The 20,574-nt window shown below is 49.6% G+C and overlaps 2 protein-coding genes across 2 annotated transcripts in view; one reads left to right on the forward strand and one right to left on the reverse strand.

Moving 5' to 3' along the window:
- Window positions 1-9,561, reverse strand: part of NPLOC4 (NPL4 homolog, ubiquitin recognition factor) — a 42,240-nt gene extending 32,679 nt beyond the window's left edge. Inside the window, exons 1-4 of the mRNA XM_077833342.1 lie at window positions 9,444-9,561; window positions 5,812-5,892; window positions 2,471-2,583; window positions 377-559 (exon numbers count right to left, since the gene is read on the reverse strand). Of these exons, the coding sequence (XP_077689468.1) occupies window positions 377-559; window positions 2,471-2,583; window positions 5,812-5,892; window positions 9,444-9,458 (392 nt within the window). The 5' untranslated portion in view covers window positions 9,459-9,561. The remainder of the gene's footprint in view (window positions 1-376; window positions 560-2,470; window positions 2,584-5,811; window positions 5,893-9,443) is intronic.
- Window positions 9,562-13,840: 4,279 nt separating this feature from the next.
- On the forward strand, window positions 13,841-20,127 carry TSPAN10 (tetraspanin 10). Its single transcript, XM_077834304.1, has 3 exons — window positions 13,841-14,089; window positions 18,126-18,730; window positions 19,803-20,127. Exons 1-3 carry the CDS (start codon window positions 13,841-13,843, stop codon window positions 20,125-20,127), a joined length of 1,179 nt encoding a protein of 392 aa, XP_077690430.1.
- The last annotated feature ends 447 nt before the right edge of the window (window positions 20,128-20,574 follow it).

Here is a 20,574-nt window from a genome sequence, read left to right on the forward strand (position 1 = left end):
TGTATAGCCGTAAAGGGGTTGGGAATAGAGATCATCATCAGAGGCACTTCAGCTGGAGCCACCTTGGTTTAAACAGGTTGTGGCTGTCAGCAGGTCCTTCTTGGCAAAGGCCCTACGGTTTGGAATCTGCTTGCACCCTTGGCTTGCCAGAGCCCAGATTTAACTTTCTAGGATAACAGCAAAATCTATTTTTCCTTGTGCATATTTCCAAAAAAGTGGGGGGGCCAATGAGCGGTGTATGGTTTAGAAGGAAGGCTGTTCGTTTAACACACTTACTGGTTATCAGTTTCCTACTGGACATTATTGTAAATGTTAACAACCACCAAGCATGAGGTCAGCACTACAGAATCTAGTTAGAAAGCACAGTAGTACTTACAGTTGCTGGTCTCGATTCCTGTAAATCTTCCCATCCTGTTTGATTAGGTACTGGTCGATCTCATCTTCCACCAAGTGAGGGACCCCCAAGGGGCGCAACAGCCCTTGGGAGATAGAGGTGTCCATGTTCTCAGAGGAAGAGCCAGCAGGGCTCGAGGGGAAGAGGAACAACATATCACCATGCCTATGTGAAGAGAAAGAGAAACAAGCACTGCTTTGGAACGTGCCTAACTTTCTACATACACAGTGGGGCAAACGAGCCATTAGGAAAGCGTCCGCTCTGTAGGTTGGAGTACAGTTCAAGATACATTATCTTCACCTCCCTTTCTTTCAGCAATAACTCATTTGACCGTAATTTTCACTGTATCCACTCTGAGAAACCTATGGCTTCTGTCTGAGTTACCTGATGAAATTTCTAAGCTTCCTTACTGGCATGTAACTATAAAACGTACGTTCACTAATGCACATCTACCACAGCTTCCCAGGTACCAGAACCTGAAATCTGGAGACACGAGTAGCATAAATGACCTAGCACAACACTAACAACCAGCTTCCAAAGCCATTTAATTAGCCAGCTAGCTAGTGCGCCTGCTGTTTTGCCCATTTGCAGAATGCCCTCAAACACTGGTGCTGAATTCTGCCTCTAGCACCAGCAAAATAAAGAGGCAGCTTTCACCAAGAACAGAGCCAAAGAAAAATAAAGAGAACAGAGTGGAAGGGGTTAAAAGGAGAGAAACAACAGCTTCAGCAGGGCAAAGGGCTAACTAGGTTGCCTACACTTGTAGTCAGGTGTCTTCCGAAGGTGTTTTTTGCACTATTATGGAACACAAATGAGTTAACTTTGTTTGGTGCCCTTCCTTTTGCACCAGCACCCACACTAGAAAAGGTGATGGGTGGGCTGAAAGAATATTGCCAATAATCTCTGACTAGGGAGGGCTGGAGCTCTGGCTCATTCGAAATGGACTCCAGCAGCAATGCAGTGTGGATGGAGGAGTGCAGAAGATAGGGAGGAGGAAAAAATGATGCAATTCCCTCTTGGCCATAGAGGAGCAAAAGAGGAGTCTGGTACAGGCTTATTACCGTGGTGGGCAGCACTATAAAACCCTAAGCTAGGTGACTACCATGGGCTGCCACAGACAGTAACTTTTAGTAGCCCACATTTCCACAATACTGAAACAAATCCAATTTGCCTCGTCACTAGTGACAGACCTGACACAAATGTGACGAAGTGGGGATTTTCCCTTGTTATGTTGTATGAGAACCTATGTGTGTCTTACTGTTTTGCATGAATGGGGTGTGTGCCTCAGTTTCCCTGTGTATTGCACCAATTCCTAGGTGGTGAGGATAAGGGGGTGTGACTTTTGCGGAGGCTGCTCCATTGCCTGCATGATGCTATAGCCGCATCTTTGTAACCTGAAACTCAGGAGGGGGATGCAACCACGTGACTTTTGGCTCAGGAGGCGAGACCGAGACCGGCCGGGCAGGGGCCAGGCAGCTGGAAGCGAGTCATTCTGGGCTGGCTTGGAAGTCGGGGAGGACCAGAGCCAGGCTCTGGGCTCCCTTCCCCCCACAGCCCCCAAGATGGAATTGGCTGAAAGTCACTGATTTCTGTAATAGCAAGCTCTGTTCTATTCTGTATTCATGTTGACTAATAAACCTTCTGTTTTGCCGGCTGGCTGAGAGTCACATCTGACTGCAGAGTTGGGGTGCAGGGCCCTCTGGCTTCCCCAGGAGCCCCGCCCGGGCAGACTTGCTGCGGGAAGCACAGTGGGTAAGGGAATGCTGAATGCTCTGAGGTCAGACCCAGGAAGGTCGAAGCTGTGTAAGCTTCTTGCCCTGGAGACAGTATGCTCAGAGAGAGGAGGCGGCTCCCCCAGTGTCCTGACTGGCTTCATACAGAGTAGTTCCAGAGCATTGACCTGGTGACTCAGTGACAGTGGACAATTGCAGGGAATACTGAAGCTTGTAGTGTTGTCCATTAGTTACAACATAGGCACAGAAGGGAGAAATTAGACAGGTTTGCCAAAAGGGGTAAGGCACATTCTACTGTACAACGTTCTCTCTGCATCCCTGGTATTCTCTGTCAAGAACTTACTTGATTTTCAGTAGATGGAGGGATTTGTTCTGTGACGCTGTGATCTCACCAGTCCTGTTTCTATTGACGTACACAGAAAAGCCATTATTCCTGAAGCCAAACTCTTTTGCAACCTAGGAAATAAGAGATGAATGAGACAACACAGAACACTTCACATGTGTGTCCTCACTGTGGGGGAGAAAATAGGAAAGGCCTAGCCGTATTTTAACTGAACCCATCCTCCCATTGTGTAGAGAAGATTGTCGGGTAGCTAAAAAACACAAAACCTAACAAGGAATTTACAAGAAAACAAGAGCTGACAGAAATATGGACAGAGCTGACAGAAACAAGAGCTGACAGAAATATGCAGGTCATAAAGACAACGACGGAAGTAAATAAAATACATACATAACATTGAGTGTTTACTATAAAACCAAGCGACCTTCACTTGGGGTGGGGAAGTGTCAGTCACTATTATCCAAATCTCCACTCTCCCATGCCAGCTTCTGCGGAATACTGCACCCACCAAGTCACCTTCGCCCCAACCCACCCCAAACCCCTTTCCTTCCTTTCTTTCTTGTTCAAGAGCCTCACATACGTCTCTGCTCTCATTTCTCAGTCACAAATTTCCACACAATCTTCACTCTCTTCTGCTCCCTTTTTCATTTCTTTACACTGTTGACCATGTGCCTTTTCTTTACGCTAGATTTTATGCTTGCAAAAGCCTCTTCCTTCAGACTACCAAACAGCTTCCCTTTCATCCTTTAAGTGCCTCAATTAAAACCCACTTTCTCTTAACCTTCCAATGTTGACTTCAGTTCAGTAGCATCTCTGCCCATTTATACATCTGATCTTTTAAGAGCTAGTCAACTTAAAAGCTGAGTTAGAAGTAGCTTCAGGTGCTGTACCTGCTCCCCTAAGTCCCTCTGCCAATTTCTGTAGCTTCATTTTTTTTTTTTATATATATAAAAAATATTTCTCCCGCATTGCTTTTGTCAAACCCACAGACAGAGTAAATGGACTACACACAGGACACAATCAAGCACGCGATCCACAAAATGCTGCCAAGCACACAAAGTAAAATGGAAAACGATAGAATACAGTTTGTTTTCTCTAACCTCTCGGTTATAATGAACAGAGGTGTGAATTTTAGCCAAAGAAGGTAAGTTATTCAGAGGAATGTGATTTCTAAATTATCCCTTTAACTTGCGTACTTTACTTGCCTGAAGTGAATCATCAGCTCTTCAGGTCAGAGACCTCGTATATTATGGAGGAAGCAAATTCTACAACTATGAACAAAATTACAGGTTTTCCCAGGTTTAAAGTTCTAACCTGAACGTAGGTGGCCAACTGATTCTGCTTTTGCTGCATGAAGCAGAGGAATTCCCATACTAGATCAGACCACTGGACCATCTAGTTGAGTATCCTGGCCTGGGATATATGGTGTTATGTGCTCTGAAAGATGGAGTGTCAGAACTATTAAGTGCCTTATGGCATAACATTTTGAAATTAATACAGTAATTGTGCAGGATCAACTAAGAGGAGATCACCGGCCAGGAAGGAGCAAAGCCCTGGTTTATAAACTATATCCTCAATAATTAGCAAATGCTACAAAGAAAGTTATGACAAATACAGTGAAAAGGAGATTTGTGTTTTGAGCAAGATATGTTTGAACGTTCCTCCAATAAGCAGGTACTCCTTTAACAGAATTCTGCCTGTCCTTCATCTTTAGTCTATACAAGCTTTTCTTAAGGTGTCAAGTAAAAGATTAAATTTAATCATAAACAGAAAAAGCTATAATCTGAGGTTTAAATTACAACTGTCTAGTTAGATGAAACACGCTCTATACATATTGGCATTTGAGTAGTTAAACCTAAACCCATTAGGATTCAAGAAGCCTAGTCACTGATGTGTTACAGCCTGTAATGTCTCTCTTAGAATAAATCCTGTATAAGAAAGAAAAAAAAGAGTATCTCCCCATAGCACAAATCACAGAATGCTTAGCTCATCCTCCCTAGCAAGGTAAAGTGAAATCCAGGCAGTTTGGAGGGAAGGATTAAGAACACAATAAAACAAAATATTCCTCTTGCTAACAGAAAAGCACAGAGCTCAAAGATTCCATGTTACTCCCAATGTCCCAGGAGATGGAGAGGAAAAAAAAGATTGTAGGAGGAATGCAAAATATCTGAGATTCTTGCTCCCTCTAAAACAATGAATTTGAGACACTAACCATCTGTGTATCAAACAAAAGATGACCACCTGACACCCAATATAAAATTAACTCTATGTGCTCCTCACATTTCCAGTTATGGAATTAGTTCCCCCAGCAATCTGTTCCTAAAAGACCACATAAGGATCTCAAAATTGCTCAATATCTTTCCCTAACCTCCAAAACTATGTTGGAAGAGCCCCTGTGGCATTCAAAGAACACTGCAACAGAAAACACAAAACAGTACTCAAGGAGCAAAGTAAACAGCTAACAGTTAATTTCTACTCAAATGATGTCTAAAAAGGCCAATCACTTGCGGCAGATATTGAATACTCTCTATATACACTTCCCATTTAATTCTCAATCTCTTCTCCCCCACAAGCCCATTATTTATAGCATTTAACGTAATTTTGTGTGTATACATTGTAGTTCTTTCTTTTCAGGTCTCTGATTTATTCGGTGACATTGAACCAGGGTTGATGTTGGTGACATGACTGGAAGTATCAAGGTGGAAAAGGAATCAGATTAACTCCCTCTGCACACACTGTTAGCAACAAGAGGAATGGAATGTGAAAGCATGTAAAATTAATGCAGTTTTGATAAAATGTTACAGGACTTCCCTGTATTAATTCCTGTATAGATGTACAGACCAAAAAATATACAGTCCAACCCATTTTAAAAACAAATCATGTCTCATCACCCAAAGTAACAGTTTTCAAACAATGAAGCGTAACTGATTTTTCAAGCAATCATACCTCGAACACCGTCTCAGTCACTGCTTTATCAGAATTTTAAAACAACAAAGAAAATCACACCTGAGAAAGTTGAGGTTGAATTTGTTCACATAAATTGGGATGAGGGTTTCAAAACTGGATTTAACACAGAAAGCCAGTTTCAGTGTAAATGTGGAGAGATTGTTCTGGCTAATGCATGCTGATCCACGCAACCACCATCAGGCTACCCTGATTCAGTTGAGCATATATCAGTCATTAAAGAAAGTCTCTGTGTATACACCCAGTAAGCGAAGTAGTTCCCAAAAGCACAGCCATCTGGAGTGGCTAAATTCTGGGCAGCCAGAGCACTATCCTAGCTATGCTCAGAAGAGAGCAGGGAAGCCGGCAGATAAGTGATGAAATGCTGAAAGCCAGGATACCTTTTTTAGAAATGTTGCAACTGTTTCTCGTTTTGCTGCCGTGATGCGCTTCACTCCCTCCGGCGACTGGACACGGATTATCTGTGGAGAATTAAAAGGTATATTCGGTCACACAAAGCAGCAATACTATGTCCTGTCCTGGTTTCGCTTCTGAGCAATAGATGTTCCCCACTTTTGAAGACATGAAACAAAGCAAGTATCATCACAACCTCTCACCCTGACCACACCCTTTTCCCATTACTGAAGTCATTCTTAGGATGCAATTACAGAATTATGGGGGGGAAGTTTACCTACCATACCCAGAGCATAAAACCAATAATTTCACATTATTTGCTAGATACTTTACTCTGAAATACAAGGCATTTTTACAAACAGATTTAAAAAGTCAATGATGGCACTGAGCTTATTTTTCTGATGAAACTTCTGCATTTAGACATGAAGCAAAACATGCAGCATTATTAGAGGATAACTCAAAGCTTTTATGAGAGCAGTTTAGTCAATCCCCCAAGTTCCTTTACAGAGGAACTTGGATAACCTGCAGTATTAAGGGTCATCTTCAGTGTTATTTCATTTCAACCACATTACTGACAGTTGGCATCTATTTCCAATAAAGAGAATAAGAGAATTTTAAGTCATTGGGGCACAAGGCATTACTGGGGAACGTTAATAGAATTTCCATTGCAAGCCTCCATTTGGGATGGGAGAGATGAGTAAAGCCACCTGCTTTTGGGAAAAGGGGCCAAAGGCAATTGTTCCCATAAAGGCAGGTTTGGCTGTGGATCAGTGGCACAACTGTCAGTATGTCTTACACTTCTCAGGAGTGTGAAAGTGACTAAAGCTCTGCCAGCACGTCAGAGCTGCTGCAAGCCCAGAGTACAAAGCAGCAGGAGGATATGCAGTGACGAGCCAGACTGCTCTTACAAACACGAATCTGAAAGACAGCCGGGCATAGCTTGACATGTGACAGCAAGAGGCTGCCAGAGTGCTCCAGAATGCCCTCCTTCAAAGTTATTTTCTCATGTATTACCGCTCCACTGTTCTGTGTGTGAATACATGGAACGTGCTAGAAACAGGAAATGTTTGTAACAGACTACTCTCTTGTTTGAGTGCAAATTGCTGCACTGTCTCTTCCCCCAGAGAAGTGTGCACAACACAGGTGAGAGCCAGATTCATTAATACTATATTTCAGGGTGCACCTAAAGGACTATGGGATAACCCCCACCTTGCTTTGATTTTTCAAACACGCATGGAACCTGAACACACACTGCATTTCCTGCTTGGAAAGCCCCCTACTTACATTTAATCAGCCTAAGAATGCTGAAACAAGGCTCTAAAGATCTTTTAAAATGTTCAAGTGTCTCCCACTTGTGGGGCTTACTGAGACTATTTGATGGGCTAATGGGACTCAGACTGTTGAACACCCTGAAGCATTCTCTCTGCCATTGGCTAAGAAGATGATGTCTCCACACAATTCCCAGGTGGCACTGGAGCTAGCCAGAGATCAGAACAGACAATATTTAACCTCCTGGCACTAGAATGGCAGCGTAGAGCTAAACCACCGGGTCCTAAGTCGAACCTTTTCTATAGCAATATATGACCAATCAGCTGTGTATCTTACTTTGGTGCGTTCAGTTCAGGACAATGTTTCAAACAAGATCTCCCGCATCAATGTCACAGTAACTAACATGAAGTGTTGGGGCGAGAAAAAGGAATACTTTGCCATAACTCAGTTAAAAAAAAAGATGTTTTCTGCTGCTCAGGTGAGCCAAGAAAATGCTAAAAGGAAGGCAATATCTGTAACATCCAGATGTTGAGAGGAAGACAGCTGCCAGTTGCTGCCTCACCAAAGATGCCCCCAAGAACACACACACGAGGCCTAATAGGATCTATTTCCTGGATGATGTCACTGTTGGCCAAAGTCTTGCCTACAGTAGCATAGATGCTTGTGATTTGGGAAGTCAATGGATACGCTCTGTTTTCAACAGCAGGGCTTGCCTGGAAGCTTTAGAAAAAAAATTTAAATACAAACCCTGTTTTGTTGCAAGGTTCCAGAATTTTTCCAAACATTTTCAATAACTTTTTTGTTTTGTCAGTTTCTATACCCAGGTCTCTCTCCATTGGCAAGAGGATAACTAACATGGAAGAACACACTCGAGGACAAGGACAGACTGGGCATCCGCATGCAACAAACGAGATCAATTGATTTAGCAGCCTAACAACTGGCAAATTACAGGCCTATAGAGATAAACCTTTACAAAGAGTAAAGGAACTGTGTTTATATGCAGTTCCAGTTAAACCAGTTTCTAGCATGGATGATCAACTCATGCGGATGAAGCCAAACTGCATTTGAAGAACAGCATTCTAGCCTAAATTTTGGCTAAAGCCAGAAGGTGGCTTTCAAACAGAGTTTTAACTTGGTTCTGCCCCCATCCAAAGGGGTCTCTGACTTGGGGAATTCTCCCACTGCCACTCCTAGACATCAGTATTTTCATCTCAATGTCATCTAGACCTGCATTAGACAACAGGGTGGTAAACATGCTGGCAGCTGGTCCAACATGAGTACTCCCAACATGGCTAGAACCGGTGCTGCAGTACTGGTGGGAGAGTTTTAAGAAAACGTTCAGAGTACACAACGGTTTAGGCACTGTCCACACTGGAATCACAACTGTGCTTTGAACAACCTTTGCACATGGTTGTCCATAGCAGTTTCCCTCACTAGAGCAGATACAGACTATGACATAACATGTCTGTTGTTTATGCCAGACGGAGATCTAGTGGGGGAAAGAGGGAGGTTACATTTAGTCTGATTTTTAATAAGCCTATCAAGCGCTCCAGGCACACAAGCAAGCCATTTCATGGGAAGAGGTATTTTAATGTTCCCAGTGGATATGGTCCTTCTCCCCCAGCCCAATGGAACCAACCCTTTAATCCCCCCCCCCAACGTCTCCATCTCAATCCCCAGCCCAAAACGTAAAGGCGGGGGGGGGGGGGGGACACGACAGGACAGAGGGGGGCGTGGAGAGGCCTTCAAATGGACCCTAAAGGTGAAAAACGTTGTTAGGGTCTGCCAGAGCCAGGCTTGAGGAAAACGGGAAGATAGTGAGAACCCTGGCTTGACAAAGCCCCGGCTGGGATGCTTGAGCTGGGGCTGGTCCTGCTGCGAGCAGGGGGTGGGACGAGATGGCTCCTGAGGTCCCCCCCCAGCCCTGAGAATCTGTGATTCGATCAACGCCAAGACCGCTCGGGGGGGGGGGGAGTTCGCCCTCTCGCTGGGGGGAGGGGGAGTTCGCCCTCTCGCTGGGGGGGCGTTCTGCGCCCCTTGGGAAGGCGTGAGGGTCTCACGCGGCCGCCTGCGCGGGGGAGCAGCAGCTGGGCTGACTCCAGCCCCCCTTGCCCAGGGCGGGGGGCTGCCGCCCTTGGGCCCCGGGGTCGGCAGCTGTTTCCGGTGGGGTATTTGGTTCCCCGCTCCCCGGTTCGGTGCGGGCCGCGGGGCCGGTTCGGGGGCCCTGCCCGGCGGGGAGCGGGGGGTTCCCGGGGAAGGGCCCCGCCCGGCTGCCCCGGGGCCCGCCCCAGCCGCTGGGGTCTCGGGGCCCCGGCCGACCTGCTGCCTCACCCACCCGGCCCCGACTCACGATCGTCTCCGCCATGGCGCTGGCGGCCCCGCCCGGCCTCGCCCGCCCGCTCCCGGGGCCGGTTCCCGAGCGGCCGCCTCGTCCCCCGGCTCCGGCCTCCAGCGCCCCCGCTCCGCGCGCGCCGGCGTCAGCGGCCCCCGCGCCCGCCAACCCCGACAACAAGGTTCCGGGCAGGAACGTTCCCCCTTCCCGGCTCCCTGCGGGGAGCCGCGACCCACCCACAGATCCTCCCCCATCGCCCCCTAGTCCCGCCCCATAGGCCCCCCGGGTACCCCCCAGAACCCGCCCGGTCCCCCCCCATAGCCCGTCCCGGGTACTCCACAGAACCCCCCGGTCCTGCTCCATAACCCCTCCGGGTACCCCACAGAACCCCCCCCCATAACCCCTTCCCGGGTATCCCACAAAACCCTCCCCGGTCCCTCCCCATAACCCCTCCGGGTACCCCCCAGAACCCTTCCGGTCCCGCTCCATAGTCCCTCCTCGGGTACCCCACAAAACGCCCCCGGTCTGCCCCATAACCCCTCCGGGTACCCCACAGGAACCCCCCCCCCATAACCCCTTCCCGGGTATCCCACTGAACCCTCCCCAGTCCCGCCCCATAACCCCTCCGGGTACCCCCCAGAACCCTTCCGGTCCCGCCCCATAGTCCCTCCCCGGGTACCCCACAGAACCCACCCGGTCCCACCCCATAGCCCATCCCGGGTACTCCACAGAACCCCCCTGGTCCGCCCCATAACCCCTTCCCGGGTACCCCACAGAACCCCCCCCCCATAATCCCTTCCCGGGTATCCCACAGAACCCTCCCCAGTCCCGCCCTATAACCCCTCCGGGTACCCCCCAGAACCCTTCTGGTCCCGCCCCATAGCCTTTCCCCGGGTACCCCACAGAACCCCCCCCATAACCCCTTCCCGGGTATCCCACAGAACCCTCCCCGGTCCCGCCCCATAACTCCTCCGGGTACCCCCCAGAACACCCCCTGGTCCTGCCCCAGAACCCCTCCCTGGTTACCCCACAGAATCTCCCCAGTCTCACCCATAACCCCTCTGGGTACCCCAGAGAATCCCCCGTCATAACCCCTCCCCGGGTACCCCACAGAACCCCCCAGTCTGCCCCATAACCCCTCCGGGTACCCCATGGAATCCCCCCCGGTCCCGCCCCATAACCCCTCCTTGGGTACCCCACAGAACCCCCCCTGGTCCCGCCCCATAATTCCTCCCCGGGTACTCCACAGAATCTCCCCCGGTCCCGTCCCATAACTTCTCTGGGTACCCCACAGAATGCTTTCCTCCCTTCCCCCTGGCAGTCCCTCCCCATCCTCCTATCCCCCATTCACCCAGGCATGATCCTAGTGTGAAGGGTTCTGACCCCCAGCTCAGTTCTGACTGATCCTGTGACTGAAGGCAAAGCCAGGCCCAAGGCAGGAGGCAGCCAGCCAGACTTTGGGGGTTCTCTCAGATGGTTATTTGACACTGAACAGATCTGGGGCAGGCCCTGTTCATGCTGCAAAGGAGATGATTCTTTAGCTCTTCGGACCCACTGGTGTTTGCAGTACTGATTATTACCGTGATGTAAAATACAGAATACTTTATGAAATGCCAAGGCAAATGGCTGTCGGAGCCCCAGCCCCAGCAATGAATTAGTCTTGCAGGCACAAATGATCCCCACCCAGCAGCCAAAAAACCAAATCGTAGACGAATAATGAATTAAATCAGGCAGGCAATAAATCAGAACAGCAAGACAGTCCCCTCTGTGCCCTCCATCCCCCCGGAATATACCCTCCACCTTTCCCCTAAGCCCTTTTGCAGCCTGTCCAGCAGCCATCAAGTTTGGGCTAGTTCAGGTCACATATGTTTCAAAAAGGCATGTTCCTTGACAAAGAGGAACTCTGGGGTGAGGCGGGTCATGGTATGTAGGGGAACAGCCCCGGTGAACTCTCGGGCCTTTCAGTTACTGTAGACAGATCTGGGTGAGAGGTGGTTACTGAAATATTTAGGGCCTGGAATACCAAGGGCTTTGTATTCTCACACCAAGGCCCTGAGCTGTGTCCTTTAGCATGACAGAAGTCAGCGCAGATCCCCGAGGGGTAACTAACTCCCTGCCTTCTATTTGAAGAAGCAACCGTCTGCCACGAATTGCAGTCTGGCTACATTTCAAGAGAAGCCCAGTTACCCATGTCAGTAATTCACATTAATGAAGCAGGAGCTTGCCATTCCTCTCGAGTCCGTCCTGCAGGATGAAATCACTTGTGCCACAAAATCAGCTAGTAATGAGACCAAGTCATGATGCTATGTCACTACTGCATTCCAGTGCTCTTCATAACCTCTGGCTTCTTTCATCCCCCTGCAAGCGCATGAGAAGTGGGGCTGTGCCATAAATATGAGGATGGGTGGGGAGCTTGTTGAGAATTATCCCTGCTTCTGACCCCTCGTGGTGCTGATGGGGCAGCCCAGCAGTGTCCTGGCTCAGCAAAGCGGTCACCACTTCTGAGTCTGGGTCCTGGACCGGAGGGGCCCTGGGCCGGCCCGCTGCGAACTGTCATTCTCAGCTCTGGATGGGGAGCAGGTGAAAAGCAGGGAGGATGTCAGTCATCACCTCCCTCTCCAGGGACCTCCAGTAGCGATCCGCTGAAGGGACTGAAGTGTTCATTCAGCACCCATCAATTCTCCTGTTAGCGTGTGCACAAAGGGGCCTGCTGGAAGAGAGCAGGAATTGTGTATAATAAGGGGCAATCCAGGATTGTTCTACAGGACTGGGCCAGATTAGATACAGGGTAACATTTTCAAAGGTGTCCACATGACTTGGGAACCTCACTCCCAGTCTGAAAAGGGAGTTAGGCCATGTCTACACAACAGCTGCGACAGCTACACCTACGACGCTGCTGCGTGCCATAGTCTAGATGTTCCTACATCAGTGGAAGGGGGGTTTCTTTCTATGTAGGTAACAGACCACTTCAAGAGGTGGTAGCTAGGCCAGTGGAAGAATCCTTCCTTCATCCTAGCTGCATCTACGCCGGGGCTAGGTTGGCCTAACTATGGCACTCAAGGAGTGAAATTTCCTTTTACAGCCCTGAGCCATGTAGCTAAGTTGATGTAATTTTTAACAGACCAGGCCTAAGTGCCATTGACTTGCAATAAGCTCTAAGTCACTTGGAAATGGGACTAAGGCCAGGTCTAGACTACTGCGTGGGGCAGGGCGGGGCATGGCAGAGATGTGATCCCTGACTGACAGAGCTGGGCTGGCAAAAGCCTCTTATGTAGGCACGGTTGTAGTGGCAAAACTGCACTTTCAGCAGTAGCGTTTGTGTTGCTGGGAGCCTGGAATATGCAAAATCAAGTGCAAAAATGCAGCTTGGTGGCTGTAAAGCAGCACGCAGAGGAGGACCGTGCTGCTGGTATAATATACAGGTACAGCTACCCTGGCAAATCATTCCTAAGGGAGATCTGGCTTTAGGCTCCTATGTCACTTTCAGGCACCTTTGAAAATTTGACCCTAAGGCTGGGATTTTTAAAGGCGTCTAAGGGAATGAGGTGCCTAAATTAACTTCAATGAGAGTTGGGTGCCCAACTGCTGTTTGTGCCTTTGAAAATCTCCTTATAAGTCATTTTGGAAATTTGATGGAGGCTCCTAAGTCACATAGGCTCATGTCCTTCATGGTATTTAGGGGGCCAAGGCCCACTGATTTCCGTAGGTGTTTTCGAAAATGTTACCAATGGCCGCTAAAGAAATGCAAAGCACCTTCTTTCACAGGGCCAAATGGATGAAAGTGACGGCAGTCAGAGCAGGGGTCAGCTCTCAGCCTGCTTCTATCCCCTGAGGATAGTTAATTTGACATCACTGCATACCTGCAACTGCTTCAGGTAAACCCCAGGCTGGAGTAATAAAGCTCTGATTGCCTCCAGGGGAAGGACACAGCTAGAGAAAGGACATTACAAAATAATAAACTACAATCAGCCAAATGACAACAAGGAAGGATGTTGTGGGGGATCTCCCGAGAGCCTTGTTCTTAGTAATTACCCGCCAGTTACAGCCCTAACATGTTTCAGAGTAACAGCCGTGTTAGTCTGTATTCGCAAAAAGAAAAGGAGTCCTTGTGGCACCTTAGAGACTAACCAATTTATTTGAGCATGAGCTTTCGTGAGCTACAGCTCACTTCATCAGATGCATACCGTGGAAACTGCAGCAGACTTTATATATACACAGAGAATATGAAACAATACCTCCTCCCACCCCACTGTCCTGCTGGTAATCGCTTTGTTTCTTTTCGCAGCCATTTAACCAAATAACCTTGAAGTATGCACAGCTATATGGCAAGACAGCTTGTTAGAAGCTCAAGAACTGGTATACTCAGGGCACACAAATCAGCATGGGCCTCTTTAATTGCAGGGGCTACTTAAGCCATGAAATGTGACTTCTCACATGATAGGAGCCTGACTGAAGTGCCTGCCCAGCCCCGAGCTCTGACTACGCCTTGCTTGTGGATCCTTCTGCCTGCTAAAGCAGGGGACGCCTGCAGCAGGATGACATCTGGACCTGGCCTGGCAAGCACAGGAGGGAAGCTCTTCATGCTTGTCGCCCCCTTTGTTGCGCGGTTTTCCTTCAGGAAGGTGAAGGTGGAAGAAGATGAGAGGAGCCTGTTGTTACCAGAGGTAAACCCTGGGTTTGGGTTACATGCTGGCTTTGTGCTTCTCTTTGGAGTATGTGGGGGTCACGCTCTGAGACTCAGCTTAACTTCAAACCCGGAACTGATTTCAGGGGTCTTAGGAGCTCCTGTAAATAAAAGACTCCAGTGTTCTTCTTGGGGGGTTGGAAGGGGAGGCGAAATCCTAAGCTCTGTTCTGCGTCAGGGAGGGGCACATCTGGAGCATCTCCACTGAAGTCAAGAGCCACTCCTGACTTGTGCTGATGAGCCGGATTCTTGCCCTGGCTTAAATCTCTAAGGTTACAACGTGTTCCCAAAGTCATTCACTCCCTCCCCCACTCCGCCCCCCAGTTCTGCTCTCCATCTGCTGTGTGTTTCCCTTCCTGTGCTTGCCACTAACGCTAATCATGTCTGGCATCAGGCTGAGCAAACTAAAGTGGACCTAGAGGCCTTGTTTGCCATGTGGCGTCATGAGGCTGGGTTCAGATTTCTGTCTCCAGCACCTGGGCTGGGCCTGGGATGGAATCAGCAAGCCTACCCCCTCTTCTGGTGGCGGCAAAGGGTTCCTCCTCCCAACATCTGTCCCTCACTCAAACCCTTCCGCTAGGCTTCCCAGTGAGTTGTCATGACACAGAGGCCCATTGGTGGTTCACTACTCTGTCAGCAAGTCCTACCAGGCCTGACAAACTCGCCATACCTAACACTCTGCTGTCATGGTGCTTACCCAAACAGTGATGTAAGGTATCAAAGGCAAGCTGATGGCACGCGGTCAATAGCATCATAGTGAATTGTCTGTACTGACACTGTACAGGGAATTGTGTATCTGTACGGAAATAATGTTTTCAAGTCTGGAACAAGGCAGAGTGGACAAACAGCTGTTCTGCCAGGCAAAGGAAGCGCCATTTGCATATTAAGTCAGGTTGGGAGAGGCTGTGAAACCGACATGGCAGAGCAGACTGGAGTGTGAACGCCAGGGGCCATCCTGACCGTGGGAGCAAAGACAAGAAACATTGGGCTATATAGGGAGATGCAAAGGAACATTTTGTTCTCCATTTGCTGGGGAAACCCTTGGAGGGCGTGGGGAAATCAGAGCAGCCTGGATCCTGGTATGACTGAAAACTGGCAGCTCAGTCCAAGAAGGAATCCTGGGAAGAAGCCTCCCTGGACTGACTCAGAAAGGGAACCACTAATCAGTTTAAAGAACAGGAGGACTTGTGGCACCTTAGAGACTAGCAAATTCATTTGAGCATAAGCTTTCGTGAGCTACAGCTCACTTCATCGGATGCATGCAGTGGAAAATACAGTGGGGAGATTTTGTATACACAGAGAACATGAAACAATGGGTGTTACCATACACACTGTAACCAGAGTGATCAGGTAAGGTGAGCTATTACCTGCAGGAGAGAAAAAAGAAAAAAAAAACCCCAAAACACCTTTTGTAGTGATAATCAAGATGGGCCATTTCCTGCAGTTGACAAGAACATATGAGGAACAGTGGGGGGGGGGGGAAGAGGGGGGAATAGTTTTGCTTTGTGTAATGACACATCCACTCCCAGTCTTTATTCAAGCCTAATGTAATGGTGTCCAGTTTGCAAATTAATTCCAATTCAGCAGTCTCTCGTTGGAGTCTGTTTCTGAAGTTTTTTTGTTGAAGAATTGCAACTTTTAGGTCTGTAATCAAGTGACCAGAGAGACTGAAGTGTTCTCCAACTGGTTTTTGAATGTTATAATTCCTGACATCTGATTTGTGTCCATTTATTCTTTTACGTAAAGACTGTCCGGTTTGGCCAATGTACAAGGCAGAGGGGCATTGCTGGCACATGATGGCATATATCACATTGATAGATGTGTAGGTGAACGAGCCTCTGATAGTGTGGCTGATGTGATTAGGCCCTATGATGGTGTCCCCTGACTAGATATGTGGGCACGTAACTGTTCTCTTTCCACTGTCCGGGCCCGACACTCAAGTGACACGGTCACTCTCAGCTCTTTGTTCATAAACACGTATTTGCTTTCACCATAACTAGATCGCTGTGCGATGTTATTACAAAGGCCTGGATCCTTGTAGCCATCTGGCTGTGTGTACGCTGTCTCTTCAGGGACAGCGGCCTTGGTGGTCACTGTGAGTGTCCAGTGCTGGGGCTGGACACTGCAGCGAGAGGCTTCTGAGGCATTCGGGGACTGGGGTATGCCAAGGGCAGAGCTTCCAGGCAGATTGTCTGGGGGGCAAACAGGCTGGGGGGCTGACCCTCAGTTTAGCACTGAGGCAGGGGGGTAACAAGGTGACCCACCGTCCTGGCGGCCTGAGGGAGCGTCCCAGAGAAATGTGGGAGCTTGGAAGGGAAGGCTAGAAGGGAACAAAGCAGAGCACTGTATTGCTCTGTCCTATCCCTCTGGGTTTGACTGGGGAAGATAGTATCACACATGTAAGCAATGACTCACTTACGCTGGAGTAAAACCAAAAGATCACAGCAAGGCAAAGCAAAACCACTGTAGACCGTGCCACCCGCAGGCCTCTGGGGCTGTCTACGGCTTCCACTTTGGCTTTTTAAAATGGGCTTTGTATTAACAAACAGGTATAAGGCAGTAACCACCTTGTGCAGCCCCGGGAGAACAACTGCTAAAGAAACGCTGCCCTCCGTCTGGTAATAGAGCAGTGACTAGAGAACAGGCTACAGGGAACAACCTCTTCTGTTAGCCCTATTGCAGCCCAGTCCTGGCCCGGACCCCGCAGAACCAGGCACTGGGCAAACACCAGCCTCTCTTCGGAGCTCTGAAGCCTCTCTTGCCACAGCTGCTCTTTTTCAGTTCAAGCTCTTTTCCCCTGCACACCCCACAAGTTTCTGCTGCAGCTAAGGAGCCTGGCTCCTTGTTCGCTCCTGGCAGCGAGGGATCCCTGCTCCTGCTCTCCCAGCTCAAGCAACAGTGGTGAGCCCAGACAGGAGCACTCACAGCTTTGGAGAGAATGGCCAGCTTTGGACACGTTTCCTTCTGGGGAACCCTCCCCCCAAACATAAAACTTGCAGGATATTTGTCCCTGGTCCCCTCACCTTTGCTAACTACCCCATACCCGGGGCAGCTGATGGCCCTGTGCAGGACGGCCAACCTCAAACGTTCAAAAATCGGCGAGTCAGGCTCACTAAAAACCAGGAGATTGGTTTTAAAGTCAGGAGAGGAAGTAAAAACAATAGCTGTGGGGTTCACTTATTGGCCTTCTGCTCTCTGAGCCTTCGGGTGCTCGGGGTGGGGTGGGGTGGGTCACACCTGGGAGTTTTCTGCACAGCCACGAGGGCTAGAAACTTACTTTTCCTTTAAAGAATGAAGGCTGGAGTCATCAAGTCGCCACTTAACTCCAGGAGCTGGGGCTTTAAGGAAACAATAATTATCATGGCAAAATCCTGAGAGTTGGCAACACTGCAGGTGCATTGCTGCGCCCTGAGACTCTTCACTCTTCCGACACACAACACAGTCGGTGTTTGAGAGCTTTGGAGCGAAGCATCAGACCCATTTCACACAGTGTCATACACAATGGCTGCAGATTAGCCGAGAAGAGAGGCTGTTCAGGAAGCTGGGTGCTGACTGAATGGGGTGCCAGTTTTGTATGAGAAGGAATTAAATAGCTGAAGATCTAGCTATTGCTCCTATGTTGTCATAGCACATTCATTCTCTCCACTGGCAAATCCAGATACAGTTTGCAACTCTTCTGTACCCCGTTCTACCACAAAGGGCTTGCCATGCTAACAGAGGCCATTTGAAATGTTCGCTTCCTTAAGCAATAGTTGTGCCGGGGAATCGAGCCTTAACCCAATGCATTAAAATCCTGCTTAAGGCTCATAATGAGGGAGGCTGAAAAAAACAAAAAGTTTTGAGGGATGGGGAAAGCGATAAAGTTTAAGTGCAACAGAGAAAAACTTTAGCCAAGACCAAATCTTGTCCAAGCGCCCCACTGGGACAGAGCTTCCCAGAAGAGAGGACATGCTTGTGCTTTTCTGCTCCTCATTAAGCCAGGAAATGATCTGTTCTCTCTCTCTCCCACCAATCAGACCCGCAAACCGGACAAGCTGCTTTCTTCATCCAATGTCCGTGGCCCCCTGTTCTTTCCCACTGGAGACCCAGATGCTGGATTGCCTGAGAAGCACCCAGGAAAATGGGATCTTCTACTGCCCCCTGGCCACAACCTGGATTCCTGCAGCTATTGCATTAAGTACCTGACCTTCCTCTGGAACCTCTTGTTCTCTGTGCTGGGTTTGCTGATCTTGGCCTTTGGGATCTGGGGGCTCCTGGACAAGGAGTCCCTGGTAAGTGAGCGTATAGCCCACCTAGGCTCTGACCCCATGCTCTTCTTTGTCCTGGTTGGTTTGGCTGTCAGCACCATCTCTCTGGCAGGCTGCATGGGAGCACTTTATGAAAACACCTGCCTGCTGAAGTTCTTTACTGGGGGAGTCATCACTTTTGTCATCTTGGAGATTCTAGGTGGGCTCGTACTGTATTCTCTGAGACAACAGATCAAGGGTTCCCTGCAGAACACCATGCTGGTGGCTGTCCTAAGGTACCAGGATGACCCAGATCTGAGATTCATCATGGACGAAATTCAGATGGGCTTGCAATGCTGTGGCGTGGAGTCCTACCAGGACTGGAAAATGAACGTGTGAGTACAGAGGTTTGGGCTACAGCCACATTGTCTGGCTCACTTGGGAGGCAGTGGAAAATCTCGGCTTTGGGCAGTCCATTTATCCAGCCTAGCAAAGCACTGTGGCATTCCTAGTCCAAATTCTCTTTGCAAGCAGGAGAGCCAGCAGTGACTGGCTCAGCTCCTGGCTACAAGCTCATGCTGCAGCTGTCTGTGCAGCTTCCTAGCATGTCAGGCGGAGTGCTCGCAAGGGGCGTGGTACAGCCATATGCCTTCAGCCTCGCTTATGCTGCATCTTGTGGAGGCTCCTTGCAAAGCTCATGGAAACTTACCAGCCAAGGCACAATCTGTGCCCCCTCCTTTCTGTATTGTGATCTGACTTGCTGAGTGCGAGTATAGATCTCCACAAGGTATTTGTAAAGCACTTGTGGGCCTGGCCTCCATAGGGCGGCTCTCCGTGTGGACTGAGAGCCAGGGGGGGTGGATAGACACTGTCAGAGCTGTTGTTCTCACACAAGGAGTGAGCTGATGAGATTGGGCTATGGGAAGATGCTGGTCTACAGTGCTGGAGCCCCAAACTTCTCCACTTTCTCCTGCAAGGGAGGCTCTTTGCTTTGCTTTTTCTTCTTACAACAACCTGATGAAACTCCAGGGCAGGGCAGGAAATCCCCGGTGCAAGCTCAAGGCTCTGGGCCTGCCCTCTATTGCTTGGCTGGCCGGTGCGTTTGTGTATGGTGGGGAGCCTTTATCTCCTGGTGGGGTGTGGGAGTGGGGGTGGGCTGAGGAAATGACACCATTAAACCAACCTGAGACAGGTGCTGGCAGGTAACGTTCCCGTTCAGGTTCCAACCACCAGCCCCAGACCTGTGCTCCGATTCGAGCCTAGTGCAGCATGGCCCACTCAGCAGAGGGGTCTCAGACTAGAACCACTGCAGCCTTTCCTGGCCATGGGAGATGGACCCCAAAGCTGCAGCTCAGGATTCTCTGCTCGTAGTGAGCAATGCCAGTTCCTGCAGTGGTGAGCACACAAGCACTTGGGTCCTCGAGTCACCCCCAGAGAGACTGACGGATTCTCCTTGTTCACCCGCAGGTATTTTAACTGCAGCTCCCCAGGTGTGCAAGCCTGCGGCGTTCCCGCTTCCTGCTGTCTGAATCCCCTGGAGAATGGCACCATCACAAACTCCCAGTGTGGCTTCGGAGCCCTCGGCATGGAGGAGGTTGCAGCTCAAAGTATCATCTCCCTCGGCGGCTGCGTGCCCCAGCTGAGTCGGTGGCTTCACGGCCATGGGGGGGTGCTGAGCACTTACTTTGTGTTTCTGATCCTGGTTGAAGTTGGAGGCTTATTATTGGCAACCAAGTTACTGGCAGACCTGGCATCTGTCGGAGCGCTAGGGCAGCAGCCCAGGGCTTGGTGACTCACCGCACGTGGCTGGAGGTCAGGGTTGGATCCTGGGGCGGAGCCTCGGGCCCAGAACCGCTCTCCAGCATGGCAAGATGGACGGTGTGGGCCCACTGCTGAGCTCAGGTTCTCCGAGGCCTCGCTGCGTGGGAAAGGTTGTTTAGCATAAGCTCCTGTGTGAACCGAAGCCTGGCTGGTTGTCTCGGTGTAACCCCCTTGGTGGACACACGGATTGCAGTGTGAAACGGCGCCATCATTCCAGCTCGTGTCGCGTGAAAAGGGGGTGGACCTAAGCCAAGAAAAGCCCCTCGTGCACTGGCAGAAGGGCCGCTGTGGGGAGAGGGGTTTAGTTCTGGGACTAGTCTGGCAGAGGCAGGGAACTCCACTGGCCCCACTGAGCCTGCTTCAGCGGCTCCCTGGGCTGCAGGAGGTGGGAGCGGAGCCCTCCGTGCCTGGCTGGAAA

This window comes from Eretmochelys imbricata, chromosome 14 (assembly GCF_965152235.1).
Source record: "Eretmochelys imbricata isolate rEreImb1 chromosome 14, rEreImb1.hap1, whole genome shotgun sequence".
Taxonomy (NCBI): Eukaryota; Metazoa; Chordata; order Testudines; family Cheloniidae; genus Eretmochelys; species Eretmochelys imbricata.

Bases quoted from the DNA above. Each gene is read 5' to 3' on its own strand.
- TSPAN10 (XM_077834304.1), top strand. From the start codon at position 13,841: ATGAAATGTGACTTCTCACATGATAGGAGCCTGACTGAAGTGCCTGCC. The intron at 14,090-18,125 runs GTAAACCCTGGG...CCCACCAATCAG, and splicing joins GGAGCCTGTTGTTACCAGAG to ACCCGCAAACCGGACAAGCT. The intron at 18,731-19,802 runs GTGAGTACAGAG...GTTCACCCGCAG, and splicing joins CAGGACTGGAAAATGAACGT to GTATTTTAACTGCAGCTCCC.